The sequence below is a fragment of the Erpetoichthys calabaricus genome, chromosome 11 (assembly GCF_900747795.2).
Source record: "Erpetoichthys calabaricus chromosome 11, fErpCal1.3, whole genome shotgun sequence".
NCBI lineage: Eukaryota > Metazoa > Chordata > Cladistia > Polypteriformes > Polypteridae > Erpetoichthys > Erpetoichthys calabaricus.
In genome coordinates this window covers 19,699,120-19,716,785 of record NC_041404.2, presented here as the reverse complement: position 1 = coordinate 19,716,785, position 17,666 = coordinate 19,699,120, and the positions used below count along the sequence as shown (strand labels likewise).

At 36.3% G+C, this 17,666-nt stretch overlaps 1 protein-coding gene across 4 annotated transcripts in view; it reads left to right on the top strand.

The window, feature by feature from the left end:
* The window catches only part of nr3c1 (nuclear receptor subfamily 3, group C, member 1 (glucocorticoid receptor)), a 163,695-nt gene that overhangs the window by 2,520 nt on the left and 143,509 nt on the right, over positions 1-17,666 (top strand). For 3 of the 4 annotated variants that reach the window (XM_051933468.1, XM_028812774.2, XM_028812777.2), the window contains exon 2: positions 5,882-7,009. In XM_051933468.1, the coding sequence (XP_051789428.1) occupies positions 6,006-7,009 (1,004 nt within the window). In that variant the 5' untranslated portion in view covers positions 5,882-6,005. Of the gene's footprint in view, positions 1-52; positions 477-5,881; positions 7,010-17,666 lie in introns of those variants that run through there. The other variant, XM_028812775.2, reaches the window with a different exon arrangement.

The window sequence follows — 17,666 nt, the reverse complement described above, 5'->3', positions numbered from 1 at the left end:
TGGTGGGGAAGTAAGGAAGAGTGGGCTGTACAGTTTTTTTTTCTCCTCACCGAGGAAGTTGCAAATGCAGTAGCTGCACACTGCCAACAGGTTGCACTGCTGGGGCTGCTTGGGTTATGTTATGTATACATAGGGAGTTGCAATAGGAAGCACCATTTTGAGTGTTTTATATGGCGGATTAAACTGGTTTCGGCGCCCCACTCTACTGACACCACCCCCCCACTCCACTCCCCAGCGACTTATCTCTTCTGTGGCAAGACCGTGCAATCACGACTGTACCGAGCCGCCTGACTCGAGACGATTCCATTTTCACGGAGGACAGGGAAGGAGACGCGAAGAAAATGAGCGTTTAAGCAAAACAGCGCCTGGAAAGCGAAAGAGCCTCCTCGTGCCATCCTGTCCGAGTCGACCGTGTGATGACATTGAGTTTTAAGAGACATGCCAGCTGGGTGACACGCACGCAGCCACTCTGAACGGTAAGGTGGGCAAACCCGGCGACGCGACCCTCGTACCGAGCGTGGGGGAGAGCGTCACAACTTGAAAGTGAACTCTTAAAAGAGCCATTTGGCGGAGGAAAAAAAAAAAAGCTCCAACTTTGACTGGGTGTGGGTGAGCGTGTGCAGGGCATAACAGAGGCGACATGCTCCTCGAGGATTTCCCTGCGACTGTCATGTGAAAAAACAACATGCTGCGTGCCATAAACTTTTAAGTAATGCCAGCTCAGCCAGATGTCGGAAAAGTACTGGGATCTGAAGAAAGCACGGCAGTTTAATATTGCTTAGTACACAACGTACTATTCAGAGTAAACTTCAGGGTCGATAAACGTTAAGACCAGACAAGTTTTCTAAGCCATGTTGCGTACATAAATTGAGAAATGTATTAGTAAGATACTGGGAAGGCTTGAAGAGGTCATATATAGTTGCACACAGTTGTTGTGCACGTTTAGATGTAAGTGGTATGTAGCTACAAGTATCAATGTTAAGGCAACAAATAAGTATTTGTAGAAAAGTATCTAGAGGCTTTGGGAGAAAAATGACTTTTATTTTTGTGTGCGGACTTGGTTTCTGCAATTTGCAGGTATATGTAGATTTTTTTTGTAGGTTGCTTAAATCTCGTACCGCTCAATCATTTCATTTTAAGATCTCGAAGAGCTGACAAGTTAAATATGCAGAATGTGAACAATCTGGGGAATTATTTGCGTATTTCAACAGAGATTGTGATACGGAGCAAAAATGGAAATTAAGGTGTTCATTTTGTGTTTATGTTTGAAAGAGGAAGTGGACGCACATACATAATCAGGTGTTTAGTTTCATGTGTAAATGAATGAGAAATTATATTTTACATCAATATATTAAATTTACAGTTATAGCATTTAAATATAACAATAAGAAGGTAAAATATTAGGCCGATGGAATAGGAGCAGCATATGGGTTACAACATGTAGATGAACTCAAGTCGAGTTAACTGCAAAAAATATTATAAGAATACTTGCTGTCCTTATATAGAGGAACAGTATATTGATATACCTAACTTGTGCTCGGTACTATGGTGAACTGTCTGGATAGACTTGTCCCTCAGTGACCCAAAGCTTGTGGAAAAAAATTATATTTCTGAAGAGCAATAAACTGAGATAAAATATATAAATATATATCTTTTTATAAGAAAGATAAAGCAGGATTAATTTGATGGGGTGATATGTTTAGTATTGGTACATTTAAATACATATGTATATTTATTATTATTTACTTATTTGGATGACACCCTTATCCAAGACAACTTCAACATTTGAGATACATTTGGTTACATTTCCTTTGTTTTTTTCCTATTGGAGCATATGCAGGTGAAGTGTCTTGCGCATTCATGGTCACACAATTTTAGTAGTGAGATATGAAATCACAGCTTCAGTTTTTGAAGTCCAAACTTTTAAACACAAAACCACACTGCCTATTTATATGAGATGCCATTATTGCTAAATTGTGCTGGCTTTGAATTTTAGTTGTCGTCTATGTGGAATTTGTGTGTTTTTCACATATGTGCCTACTTTTTTGGGCTACCGCAGTGTTTTTTCTACATGTCACAGAAATCAAGGATACCTTAATTTGTGACTCTAAACTAGCAAGTTGTGACTTTTCATGCACCCCTCCATTCAGATTTTCATCCTCACCTGCATCCTGGGCTGGTTTGTACTTTGAATCCAGTAATGTTGGAATGGGCACTATTACAGGATTAAGTGGCTTCCTAAATGAATGCATGATCACTATAGGTTTTTTTGATTCACTTTATGTAAGTGCATTTATTACATTTACATTAGTTATGTTTAGGTATTGTTCACATACTTCCATAGGCAGGTATTGTTCAATTACAATCCCTGGCAAAATTTATAGAATCACTTGTCTTGGAGGATGATCATTCAGCTGATTTACTTTGTTGCAAAAAAACAAATCACAGATATGATACAAAACTGTTTTATTAAACAGGTGAACATTCTGGCATTGTAAGAAAATACCTCAAAAAATCAAATGTTAATGGCACGTTTTTTGTTCAGACCAAATAAAGGAAAAAAGTATGGAATCAGTCAACGATGAGGAAAATCTTATGGCATCACCTGGAAATTTGCATTTCTAAAACAAATACCTGTACAAGTGTAAATAGGCCAATTAGTCTGCAGTTAAAAATAAGTATTTGCAGACCTTAATGAGCTGTTGCACCAGGCTGAGTGGCAGGAAACATGGCCCCAGCAAGAGAGTGGTCAGTTGAAACAATGGAAAGGATTATAAAACTCCTTCAAGAAGGTAATTAAACACACAGTAAATTTGGAGCAAGTACACACTAAATGGGAAAGTTAGAAAAGGGAAACACAGAGACCAAGGAAGATGTCAAAGTGTCAGGACAGAAAACTCAAAGCAATTTGCCTGGAAAATGGGGTAAAAAAAGCAGTGGGCTAAACAGAAGCAGTCATGGTCTGTGAATGAGTGGAAGAAAGTAATTTATTCAGGGATGAATCATGAATCTGGATTGGCCAAGGAGATGATGCTGGAACTTTTGTTTGGTGACATTCCAATTAAAGATATAAAGATGACTGCCTGAAGAAAACAAGCAAATTTTCACACTCACTGATAATATGGGATTGCATGTCAGCTAAAGGACATGGGGAGATGGCAAGCATCACCTTTATAGTAAATGCACAGGTGTACATTTACATTTTGGACACTTTCTCATTACATCATTCAAAAGTAGATTTGGTGATTATGAAGACTTTTTTCAGGATGATAATGCATCTTACCACTGAGCAAAGAGCGTTAAAACTGTTCTTCAGGAAAGGCATATTAACTCAATGACATGATGAAGAATATTGTTTTTCATTAATGAAGTCCATGCCTCAAAGAATTCAAGCTGTCATAAAAGCCAGAGGAGGTGCAACAAAGTACTAACTGTAATTTTTTGGGTTAATGATTCCATACGTTTTTTTTCATTGTTGAGTAATTCCATAATTTTTTCCTCTATTTGGTCTCAACAAATAACTTGCAATTAATTACAACAATTTCATTTCATTTTTTGAGGTATGTTTTATAACGCTGAATATTCAGCTGTTAAACAGAATAGTTTTGTGTCATATCTGTGATTTGTTTTTTTGTAACTTAAGTAAATCAACTGAATGAACATCCTCAAAGAGTAGTGATTACATATTTTTTGCAAGGGGCTGTACATTATTGCATAGTTTTAAGTAAGAAAGAAGTACAGAAAATAAAACTAGTACTGTTTAATTGGTTTATTTAAAGGTCATTTAGAGGACCATTTAATTAAGTAAGGATGTGATATCGTTTGCTTTTTACTTCATTATCTTAAACTCAGGTATACATTTGGCATTGCTGAGATTTATGTGTGGTTCTGTCTCTAGCTGATGAATGAAAATGGAGGTTCAGAAAACAGATGGTAGAGTGTTTTGTGAATACTAAAGTTGCCGCAGTAGAGGCATCATCTTTTATTTTCGGTGACTTGTTTTAATCATGAGGTTTGATACAACACACAAAATCTTAGAATGGTTCATCACAAATGGGTTTTTAAAACAATGGAAGTAATAATAGTAAAGAATTAGGGCAACCCTTGAAAAATTGTTAAAATCTAAAAACTTGAAAGTATTGAATAAATGGTGACAGTTTTGCACATGTTATATTAATTTATTTAAAAGTGTGAAGTTCTATGTTATGGGTTGTCCACAATATCACACTTGTCCTTTGGGAAATAATTATGGCAGAATTAATTTATCATATTCTAGCTGTTGATAACAACAGAAGTAGTGAGTATAGATAGGGTGCAGTGGTGGGGGTTTTATTTTTTTAAAGAAATTATTGTAAAATCTCTGAATGCTGAATGGAAGAGCTGTAAAGTTCTAATTTCATCTTGGGGATAAATAAAGTAATCTATGTGTATATCTAAGAGTTAAAATACTTGTCTGCAATTTTTTTTTTTGTTATAAATTGATCTATTTGTATGGAATGATTACAATAAAATTAATAAATAAAAAAAGAGTTAAAATACTTGCTGTAGTGAATAAAAGAGAATGTGTAAGGAACTATCAAAATGTGGTTAGTAAGTAGAATGTAAGGTCAGTTTTAACATTTGTTTACATTGATTAGATCACAGATAATTGTGTTCACATCTGTTGTCTCTGTAGTACTATAGGTACATTTTGAAAACAGATTGTACTGTTATCTTTTTCAATTTTTTTGATGCAATGTATTTATTTTTTATATATATTTTTTGAAGTCACATTTTAATAATTGTATGAATGTTACTTGCTTCACAATCCATTAGAAACAAAAGGTGTAATAAAAATTAGAATATAGTAGAATGGTCCTAATTAGTTTGGATGGTCATTTACAAGATTGGTTTGGCTAATCAAACAATATGGGTAGTTAAACATATACAATATGATAATACACAGTTTACATTAAACAAGACATACATAAACTTACAATTATGTCTTACTTTATTTGCATAGTCTGAAACAGCTTTTTCCAGTACACATGAATTGAAAGTTTGACCCTATCCTAGAATGCAGTGAATGCAAGACAGGGACCAATCCAGTATTGAAAACTAGCCTAACAGAAGCTGCACTCTCATTGTGGCAATTTAGAAATGTCACTTAACCAAAAAAGCACATCTTTAGGGTGACTGAAGGAACCTGAATCCCCTTGAGAACTCACCCAAACATATCAGAAGAATGTACAAATTCAGAATTCCATACAAAAAGCACACCAGTCATAAATCAAACCAAGCACGAAGTTCTGTAAAATTGTAGTGCTATTGCCAACACTACCTTTCTGCCCAGTAATTAATATGATACATACCATCTGGTTAATAGTAATGATCAATGTATTTGTTTAATGAGAGAAACAGAGTAGAGAATATTTATCTGAGGTGAATATAAAAAAAAGATTTAAGTTACAATCTCAGTTTTTGTGCAGTTTTTGTTTATATTTTGCATATAAGATTGTCTAATGTGTGTCTAAGTTAAGTTACAATCTCTGTTTTTGTGCAGTTTTTGTTTATATTTTGCATATAAGATTGTCTAATGTGTGTCCAGATGAACTATCAAGAAAATGCCAAATGGAAAGGATGACTTCTCTGTGTTTTATCATTAATGGAAAGTCATTTTACCTTAATTTAAAACAGACAGTCTTCACTATTAATGTTTCTGTTTAAAGTGCAAAGATACATTGAAGATCACTGCTTTTGGTGTTTTCTCCTATCGTTTTTGCACATTTTGAGAGGCTTACATGCTTTCAAATGTTTCTTTGATAAACCGAGTAATTATACTTCACAAAAAGGCCATATGAGTGCTTAAGGTTCACTGTATTCTGCCTACATTTTGTTACAGATTCAGATTCTTCTCCTGCAAATTTTGGACTGAGACGGCTTCAAGGAAATTTGAGGAAATAAATATCTGAGTACTGTTGTGACCGACCTGGGAACATACAGCTTTGAAAAGGGGCACTGTAATAATGTCATCCTCCACAGAGGTAACTCTGTCTCAGACCAGTTCCCAGCAGCAGTCTGTTAGTGGTGATATACTGAATGGAATAGGTAGTAAAGCCTCAACCCCTGAACTGAGCACCGCTGTATCAGCTTCCATGGGACTGTTCCTGGAGGATTCTGATTTAAAAGTAACAGGAAATATGGAAAACCAGCCACTGCTTGTTCCCAGCAATTTCAGTTCAGGAGAAACTAATTTCAGTCTTTTGGATGAGAGTATTGCAAAACTGAACAGGTCATCAGGCGACTCAGGGTTATTAGAGGTTGGAGCTGGCAGCTTTTTCCATAAAGCAGACGATTTAACAGGAATGGATAAAAGCGGATTCCCTTTGGACCTAGATACCTTTGGGAAAGACTCTGATTCTAATCAGAGGATTTTTGATGACCAAAATACCCTTGACATACTCCAGGATCTTGACTTGCCCATTTCCCCTAAAACTGAGATGAATGGCAGCCCTTGGAACTTAAATGCTTTTTATGAAGGGGATGATAATGCTTTGCTCTCTCCACTAGTTGCAGAGGACCCTTTTCTTACAGATTTACCAGTTGGAAAAGACTGCAAACCTTTTGTGAGCAATGGCAATAACATCACAGGGGTTTCACTTCCCAGTTCATCAAGTCCATCTGTGAAAATAGAAAAAGATGGCTATATTCATTTGTTCACACCTGGGGTGATCAAACAAGAGATGGCTACTACCAGCTACTGCCAAATAAGCAATCTGACCCCTGATAGGTCCAGCCCTCTGAATTCACCCATATCTGTTTGTGGTGTGAGCACTTCAGGGGGGCAGACCTATCACTTTGGAGTGACCAGTTCATCATTGATGAATTTACAGCAACAGCAAGATCAGAAGCCTATTTTTAAATTATTACCATTTTCCACTGTGGCTGAGCCTTGGAATAGAAGCGAGGAATACAGGGATTCCGCCGGAAATATGGTGGGAAATCAAGGTTGTTCTGCTACCTTTGTGAGGTAAGTGACCACATTGCTATATCTATATATGTATATATATATAATGTGCATTTGTGTTTATATTAAACTGTTGTTAGCTGTCAGGTTTAATGAGTCATGTTATTTAATTTTGGAAGTTAATACTTAGTTCAATATGTAAAAGTTACCAGTGGTGGTAATACAGATACATACTGTAAAGCTGAGGAATGCTTTTTATCTTTTATTCATTTTTGGTCTTTAAATAGCTGTGGTTTTCTCCCGAAGTTGTAATTGTAAACATCATTCTATGAGCTTCTACAATAGTGAATGTGTAACAGAAGTTCAAGTGTGATTAAAGATAATCCCAGTTAAACATTCAAACAATAGTGTAAAATGTTTATAGTATTTCATACTTCATTTCGTTTAATAATCATACATATAAAGCAGGGATGGGCGCTTTTTTCTAGCTGCGTCTGTGTCTAATGCAGCTATTATTAAACTAATCACATATTTAATAAGAAGAGTGTGTAATTGCACAATGGAGTATGTGCAGGTTTATACAGTGTAAAAAGAATAGACTACTTGTCAAATCTCTTGCATGGTAAATTAAATGAGCTTTTTTCCTACACGTTCAGGTCATTAGTTGGAACATTTTGCTGGTAAAGTTACTTGTGTGTGTATAGGTTACACTTTTTATTGTTGCAGTTGCACATGACATTTATTGAAGATGCTTTTGTGTGCTACAGTGGCATATTTTATCATGAAATTGGATTAAGTAAGTTTAATTAAATTATTTAATGGTTGAAATATTTAAATATGGAATATAATGGTAAAAGATGATAAAAGCTGGCACTCTATGACTAATGTTGACCAAATTATACTATATACATTTGACATTTGTAATATTGTTACTTTTATGTTCTATTCCATGATTTTATATTTTGCAACATAACTACAGTGTCGTGCTAAGAATTCCCAATAATGGAATGAGCTGGGGAGTAATTTGGATCCTAGGCCCTCTGGTTTTGTTTATATCAACTTTGAGAATGTTGTATTTAATGGGTTGACCTTCACTGTGTTGTTTTGCAGAGCAAAAGCCTGCTACATATATTGTTGTGCTTTTCCGGGTGAAAATGACTGATAGAAAAGCAGCCATAAGTTGTCATAGATGTATTGTTTGTTCATATCGACAGATATGTGTCCTATAGTTTGAATCTCCTTCGTCAGTATTTGAATAATAATGAATAAATGAATTACTTAATATACTGTATGTAGCATAAGAATAATCATAGTTTATGACAATACTTTGACATGAACATTAGAAAATATAATTTGACCAAGTGCTTTTTTTTACTACTTATTTAGAAACAGAGGATTGTATGTTGCATATAGCCCTCTCCTGGCAGGGTGGAATTAGTTAACATCAAGCTATGATGTTTTTGAAAAGAAGAGGAGCTGTTGTCTGTAGAGAAACACTAAAGGTTTATCCCCTAAAAGTTGGGAGCAGTTGTAGTATTTGTCATATAATTAAAGTTAAAATCTAAAGATACAGTCCTCTTCATCTCTTTTTATACTTTTATTTGTTTTAAACTGTGTGCAGTTGCCCATACAATATTGTAGCTAAAGGGAATTCACCAGTGTATTTTTTTAGCAGTATACTTACATGTTTTTTTCCAAATTGTTTACCTGTCAGTGTCTTCCCCTCCTTATTGGCAGTTGTCAACAGATTCTAAACTTAAAGTGTTCCATTTGGATTTTGGAACAATTTTGTTGAGGATAAGCTATTAAGCCCAAAAGCTCACAACTCCCAGCTAAACCTAATTTCTACAGATTTATATAAACATATATTGATGGAGACAGGTGCAAATGGGATGAAGTCAGCAGGACATCTTTTGGCTCACTTCACATCTCGCGGTTCGGTTGCTGGTTAAGGAAAAAACAAACAACTAAGAGTTCTGAATCTTAAGAGGCAAGTCAGCTAAAATTAAGTAAAATGAAGTATGTCTAAAGGCCTCTAGCACAAAAAAGATTTACATATGTTAGGTATACACTTTGCAGGGTGTTAAGTTACTTACAAGGGAAGCCTGCTGTTGATAGAATAAAGAATCTCTGTGAAACATGCCAGTGGTTTTTAGAGGTGCTGTTATTTGAAATCAGTTCTTGTTAAGTAAAAGGATCATTAAAAAATAATTTAACACTTTCATAAATCTATTACTCAGTAATAGGAAAAAGTAGTCTAAATCAATTTTTAGATAAGCTCTCACTTTTTCTTAACCATAGAACTGCTCAAAATGTGTCTTATTATCTCACAATGTACTGTACATTTCAATTCTGTAGTCTGATTCATCCCAGACACTTTGTAGCATATTCCTATCAATGGTTGACACTACTTTGTAAGTGCACTCCTTCATTTCTACAAGTGCCAGAATCTGGCCTTTTATATGTTCATGTGATAGACACTGAACAATTATTTTTTGAAAATGTTTAGTACTTTTTTAATCATCCTGTATAATGGATGAGAACCAACAGATGAAATTGAAGCACATGGTGCTTTTAATGTAGAACCTGTACAAGTTTTGCAGTATGGGTTTGTTGGTATTGAATGGTTTAATCTTTGAAACAAAGTATTATCAATGCTATACTTTTTATGATGCCTTTCAATTTTTTAATGAAATTTCAGACTGCTGTGAAATATGTTTACAAGATAAGTTCACCTCTTTACCTTGCATGACCACTGTGTCCGATTGAGGATTCTTCTTCTGAGATGTTCTACAACATTTTTTTTGTGTGGACATTTGGTACAAACAGTACACTGGCAGACCAGTCTATATAATCACCAAATGACTATTCCTTGAGCAGAGACCAATTTCAAGAGACATAAGACAAGGAGAGCAGTGTTCATGACCACCCTGGTATGGATGGTGGTGTGGAGAATGCCTGGGACTGTGTCAATATAGGAATTCTTCAGGAGATTCACTGTTAGACAACTAGTAAGAATCTTGAAGAAGACTTTACCTTCAACACTGAGCAGAGAGATGGAGCAAAACTGTGTGATATCATCTGCATTCACCTTCTTTGGTATCCAGACACCCTCTGCATATCTCCACTACTTGGCTGTTTTCCCTCTCAGCCACACTACCCTGATGAGTCTTTACAGTCTCTCCAGGATTCTCGGGCAATGCTTATACACTTTTAATAACACTCCACTTGGCCCTGGGGCTGATCTAGTCCTTGCTGCTTTGACCACGTTCCTGACTTCTTCCAGGGTGTGCTCCTTAATGTTAAACTGGATAGAGGGCTCAGGTGGAGTGAATAGCTTTTTAGAATGGGCTAGTTCTGAGGTAACAGTTGATATCTTCTTCTGGGCATGCAAGGGTTCCACTCTGCTTATACCTAAGCAGCTCCTTAGTGAATCCAAAGGCAGTTTGCTTGTGAGCCCTCTCTCTGCCCCTTCTCCTGTGCCACTCGGCACGTCTGAAAGAGATTAGCTTCCATCTTAGAATGTTGTGGAGTTCTGTAAGCACTGGTTTGTCCTCCTCTCACGTGTTCCTGTATTGATGTCTTAAAAGAATTTAGTTCTTTCCCAGGTTGGGTGATCTTAATCGTAATTTGGCCTGGCTGTGTTGTTATTTGCTTTTGGTTGTTTAACGCTGCATCTCTCTGTGCCGATTCTGATAATCAGAGTACACATCCACTGGAGTCGCTGATCCACTTCCCCTCTTGATGAAGCTTCAAGGGCAGTGTCAATACCCTCATCAAAATAGCTCCACTCAGTCTCCTTGCCTGCAGCAGGCCACAAGATCCAACAATGTTCAGATCATCTGCTAGGTGCTGCATGTGCAGCTTGGAGGTTCTGAGCACTGTGAGCTACATCCAGGCCCTGCCCAGCCTCCATCTCACCAGGTATAGTGCAGGCCACTGACTCTGCACATTGCTGCATTTGCTTACTACTTATGCAGTACATCTTGGTCTGGTGGATTCTCAGATCCCTCAAATTATTGTAAATAATAATAAAAACAGGTTGCTCTCATTGCCGATTGCCCATATTCAATACCGGAAAATCTGTCCATCTGGGATGCTCATACTGCCCGCCCCCCCTTCAGCCACCCCAGGGGGTATCTTTCAAAAGGGCTTTCTGTAGCTTTATAAGGGTGCAACCTCACAGGAGCTGCAGTATGAGATGCTGGCCCTCACTGCCCCAGTTGCTTTTTCTCTGTGCTGTCTACTGTCTCTTCAGTCATCAACACTTGCAGCTGAAGGCTAACTTATGAAAATAGTTTGAAGTTTCCAGAACGCATTGCATGGAACTCACTGTTCCTTGGGAAAACTGGAAAGAGGAGGCACATGAGTGCAAGAAGGCAAAATACTTCAAGCTTGTAGAGGAATGTTGACGGCATGGGTGGAAGACCCAATGAGGTAGGCTGCAGGGGATTTGTTGGTCAGTCTCTACATCGGGCACTCAGTTTCCTTGGCATTACGTGGTTGCAGGAAAGAAGAGCCACCAAGAACATCATAGACTCTACAGAAAAAGCATCAAGGTGGTTGTGGTTCAAGAGGGTTGATCCATGGTGTAGCACGCTACTTGGACAGAAGCTGGGGACTGATCACCCCTAGCTGGGTTGCCCAGGTGAAGTTGTCTGATGATCTAAGACCCAAAACACCTTATGACCCTGGGTTCATCATTGGTGATATGTCCAAGTTGCACCACTTGGTGTATAAAAAAACTTACAGTTACCACATTGAAGGTATTTCTGTAACAGTATACACAACTTCTAATCCACTGTTGCTGGATTTGCATTTCAAAGCCCCGGATTTCAACCAGTAATCCGTAATATCCCATTGACCATGAAGATAGCATAACAGTAGGCAGCCTGACACTACTGTTGCCGCAGAAGCAGCACACATCACCAGCTGCATGGGTTTAAAGGATTACAGTAGCCACAAGTGGGCTCTCCAGGTACACATCAAAGTGATATTAAAAGTGAGAGCTGCTTAATGACCAGTAAAGAGTAGAAAGGAGTGTGACAGTGTTTGTTCTTTCAGTGAGTGAAAGAAAGGGGGCAATCCCAACAAATGAAGAGATGCAGACTATATGGCAATTGCATTGATGTTAAGCAAAAGTTGTTATTCTAGTACAGGGATCCTCAGTGGTTTTTTCATTCCAATCAACTTCAGTCTGTGGCTCATTTTACCTCTAATTGGTCTCATTTTTTAATCAGCAGGTCTTTTTTGTCTTATACTCAAACACTTAAAAAAGTGTTTATTATTTTCCTGTTATTTTTTTTCAATGGACAGTGATCTATAATGAACAGCAGAGGCAACTGGTGAAATGTTACTGATAGACTGCAGTCACGTACAGTAAATAACAGCCCAAATAACCTGAATACAAGTAAAACGACTAGTGAAAGTCATGATGACAATGGTGAAAACTAAAAAAACACATTTTTAACCATTAACATATATAAATGCCTGTTACATTCCAATAAAAAATAGCAAACTCTTATTTGTAGTTTATAAATTGACACCAAAATGTAAAAATTATAGAATAACAGACATAAGACATTAATTCAGAGGAAAATGTGCAGCCACAAAGAAGCCCTCGTCTGAAGTTGAGAACGACTGAGTTAGATGATAAACTGCAGATTTCTTTGATATATTTATTTCTTTGCTAAATGGCAGTTGGTTAAGAAAACAGGTAACAGATAAAACAGTGAATGCTTCTTTTTAAGTTTATTAGAAGCAATTAGAGGTTTGGGAATCTTAACAAGCAAGTTAAGTAAAATGAATCCCAAAAGTGTTGCTTAGTCAGCAGTTGCTTTAGCAGCAATAATTGTCGTTGAATTAACAAACTGTATTGGAACAAAAACCTGCAGCCACTGCAGCTCGACAGAAATGCATTTGAGGACCCTTGCTGTGTATCATCTACAACCAGTAACATTGCAATTTACAACTTGTAATAATTATGGTAATGCAGATTTGGTATTGGAAGGGGGCAAGGGAACCTTTGTGTAAGAATCGGTGAAAGAGGCATGCATAATGTTTTCCTTTGTTTCATTAATAAAGTTCTCACTTGTTTTTGTTCATTAATTTTGTTAGCTCATTGTGAATCTTCTCCACATGTCTGCATACACCACAGTTAATAGGTTTACATTATTGTAACATGCACAGAGTATAATGAAATTCTAATTTGCACGTGCTGATCAACATACAATACACAGCCAAACTGTGGCCCCATGATCAGTGAATTAAACTACCTCATCTTTAAAACATGAAACATTCTTACAGTTAACAAAAAAGTCAGATTGTGCCCTCCATGGTTACTTATATGTTACATCCATTGTGTAGGGCAGGTGTCATTCAGCAGCCTGGTTGTTATATGTAAATACCTATATAAAATACTGATGTAACTGAATAACATAAAAGTCACTTTGCTCAGTTGCAATAAATGTCACTTTGCAGACACTTGCCTCATGCTTGTGGATTTCAGGTGGTCACACTGTTTGAAATTTCCAGTTTGGTTTGCCAAAGTAAATTAATCCATTCATAAATCAGAGTGAGAGAGACTAACCATTACTCACTGAATGCAGACATTAGATTTGGTCAACTTGGAATTTCATGTATTTTTATGGTTTTACATGACTTGTTGTCAGGGGTGATGTCAAACTTGGTGACCCCAGTTTCTGACTTCTTGAATATGTCATACTGCACGACTAGAAATAACAGGGTATGTCAAATTAGATGACTATGTAACTTTCCACCACTGTTTCACATTTCCAAAGTATCACGAGTTCACCATTTTTTCTGACAGCCTATAACATGTTGTCTGACATAACTGGTTCCCTTTCAGCTTTACAGGTACAGCAATCTTGGCTCGTTTATTTCTTTTTTTTCATTTTGTCATTGCACATAAAACATGCAACATCAAACAGATGAGTCTGTCTTCCATTTATCAGGTCTAAATGCCTATGTTCCTTATTCTTTATAGCTGTATTTCATGCATTGTACTTCAAGGTGAGCACTCATTGGTTGTCAGCTCTCACATGCACACAAGCCCACCCTTGTGACTTAAGACATAATCAAACCTCTTTGATTTTGTTGGGGATGTTTGCAAATTGGTGAAGTGAGTTTCTGGATATGCAAAACTTTGACCAGCAATCATGGAGTAGCTACCTTTGACTTGCTACGACTGTATAAATGAAGTGTGCAACTAAAAATTGCTGGAATGTGACATGACCAATAGACAGTGTTTACAATAGAAATGGCCTCAGAGTGTTCAGTCCTACATCACGTGTAGGATATTGCTTTCTCTCTTTTATTTTTTTTAAATTCAGTCTTTGCTGAAGTCATGTGGTCTCTCTTTTACATACCCACTGTCTGCTTACCCACATGGATATTTTTTTATATTTTTATCACTCCCTAGTAAGTAAGTTTCTATCCTGTGTTCTGTCCTTTGTAGATCCTCCTGTCATCCTCCATCTCTGTACAAAATCTTTTATAGACTGGGCAGTATAGACTGGGCATCTGATTATGCACAGTGGGGGCTAATGATCTTTTGGCCTTGGAACCACTGCAAATTTTGATTTCTACTAAGTATATATCTATGTTATGCAAGTCCTTATTTATTTTTTCTTTGTTATTCATTATTGTCTTTCCTCATCTAATTTATTTTTCTTTTCTTGTAGTTATTTCATAGACGTTGTGTGAAGCACTTTGAGCTATATCCTTTGTATGAAAATACGCTATAAAAATAAATGTTGCTGTTGTAGACATCTTATGCCCTTTTCTTCTATGGTCTATTGGATTTAGAGGGAGTACATTGAACAGAAGAAATTAATTTAGGAATGTGGTATGTGCATACAGTAATATGGGTATGCACACTTTTAGCAGTTCCGGCACACCCAGTTTTAATATTGCAAGCACTTCCCATACATATTTCATAACAAGCAATGTTTTTGTCAGGTTCTAGACAAATTAACCTCTTTGTCAAGCTGTGGTTTTTAAGTGTGGCTATTTTGCTCCTTAGAGATGATGTTATTCTTTCATTGTTTAGATTTTAATAATAATAATAATAATTCTTTGCATTTATATAGCGCTTTTCTCAGTACTCAAAGTGCTCAGCAATTGCAGATTAAGGGCCTTGCTCAAGGGCCCAACAGAGCAGAGTCCTTATTGGCATTTACAGGATTCGAACCGGCAACCTTCCAATTGCCATTTTGTTCTTATCTCACATTGGGGATATTGCCATGTTTTATTATCTGTCACATCTGTTGAATAGGCTACATGCACATTCATTTTAGTATGTAATGTGAGTTTTATGAGCTAGCACTGATTTAGGAACTCAGCTAAATTATGCTGAAAAGGAAGGTCACATACAGCATGAAAATATTTTTTGGGCAGAGATAAATTATTTCAGGAAAACAACTTTGGTAAATTTAGATTTAGATTTGCTTTGTTTGATTTGGAATCATTAATTGCTGCTTGGTTTCTGACCTTTGCCCAAATTTTGACACAATTTTGCCCAGGTTTTCAGCATTGAACTGTACATTTCACAAACTGAACTAACACTATATATTAGATATTTTTGGGGTGTTAATCTGTGGTAATATTCACAAGCAGCCCACTACTCAATCAGTCACCACTTCTCCACAACTTGACAGCGTTGACCTTGTGTACTAAGCACTGGTTTTATGATTTTGTTGTGAGGAACTAAGACAGTCATTCTTCATTGTTTTGGTAAGGCTGTTGTGATTCCTACCACAACAAAGTACAAAAAGCAGAGCAGGCTTTAAAAAAAAACACATCTACTCTGATTTCAAGCCCAATGGATTGTCCTCATCCACAAGGGCCTAACCCTAACTCAAGTGGACCCAAAAATGGAGCTGAGACTTTTTAAAGTTCAAAAATGCCTTTTAAGAAGGAGAGGAAGAAATGTTTCAAAAACCTATTGTGGTTATGCTCGGGAATGTGCCACGGGGTAGACTAATATTTAATTCAGAATGGTTCCTGCTTTTTTGTCATTTGTTGCTGGGATGGGCTGATGATTTTCACACAATCTGAACTAGATGAATGTAGTTTTAAAGAGGGAAGAATGTTTAATGCTTAATTTGATACTAATGATTTGGTAACAGGAACAACTGGCAAATTGGATCTGAGTCAGTGAGCATTACCACTAATAACAGCATTAATAGAAGCTGATAATTAGCAATAGCTTGTGAATTCTATTACATGGTTATTTTTTCAAATCTGTATTATTTTTGCCTGACATTCAGCTTTCACATTTTGAAACATTATATTGATATATGATTTGCATTTAACCAAAGCAGTAGAAACAATCAGCTTAAAAACATGGTTATTTTTGTTAACTTTTACTGAGCAAGCTACCAATCCATTTGAATTTACTAGTGTATCTTTATGTGAAGTGATTTTTCAGTTGCTACCACTTTTATCTCACTAGCATTTGTATTTTGGCTACCATCCTTATCTCCAAGTTTATGTTAGAAAACCTTTGCTGTCAGCTCTCTTCTAAATCGGAATTAAAGGAATAAAACAAAGCAAAACAGACATGATTTACCTCACAAACATTATGGGCCATGGAAAGAATGTTTTTAATTCCTCTGATGCCTATCTCACCTGTCTTAAGTGAAGGGCTTCCTAGACTACTTATAATTTTCCACTGAACTTCCTTTGTGCCTGGTAAAGTTCATATTGGTGAGGGAAAGATTAATAAATGGCGCATCTGAGGTATGAGTATTAATGAATTTTCTATACAAAGGTATAACTATCAATTACTAACAAATGTTAACTGTATGCTATAGTAGATGTACCCCTTTATTATGGTGATAATAAACATATTTTTTGATTCATTTATTTTTATTTCAATGTAATATGGAGGAGAACTAAAAAAGTGCTTAATAACTTGCAGGCATGATTGTGCGAGGCTAAGTCTCATTCTTCAGGTGAATTCTCAAAAGCATAATCCATTATACAGCTACATTGATTGGATAAGTAATAATATAGAAAGATGCTCATGCTTGTACTGCTTGTGAATATTTTAACTGAATGATGCACTCCAAAACCCTTAAAAGCTGCATGAATCAGGCAATTGGAGAGGAGTCATCAAATAAGGGTCAACTATGTACCATATAAGACTGAAACTGAAATATTAACAGAATAATTTGGACGTTGTTGTGTAAAGAATTATTTCATGAGTAGTAAGTAATTACCTGGTGTATTCAAAATCCTAGCCTGAGAGAAGACTACAATATGCTGATATAATTTTATCTTCTATCCACATTATTCATTAGCATTGTGTTGACTAATTAGGTGCCAAATGTAAAAATGTCTTTAAATTTTAGTGATGATTTTTGTTTTTTTTTTAACTGAAAATAGATTGAATCCAGTAGCTTAGTAACCTGTAGAATTGTACCACTAGAACATGTGCCACTAATAAACTCTGCACAATTCCAGCAGTTTAAAATTAATTGATTCCTTACAAAAAAATACTTGAGCATGACACTAATATCAGTGACATGAATATCAGTTTTATAGCACTGTTATGCCTGTACGTTTTTGATTCAATCCAAATATCATCTTCAACTTTAAGCAGAATTATGTTTAAATTTTAATACTTACAGTGTCTATAAAAAGTATTTACTCTTTGGAAGTTTTGAAGTTTCATTGTTATACAACATTGAATCAC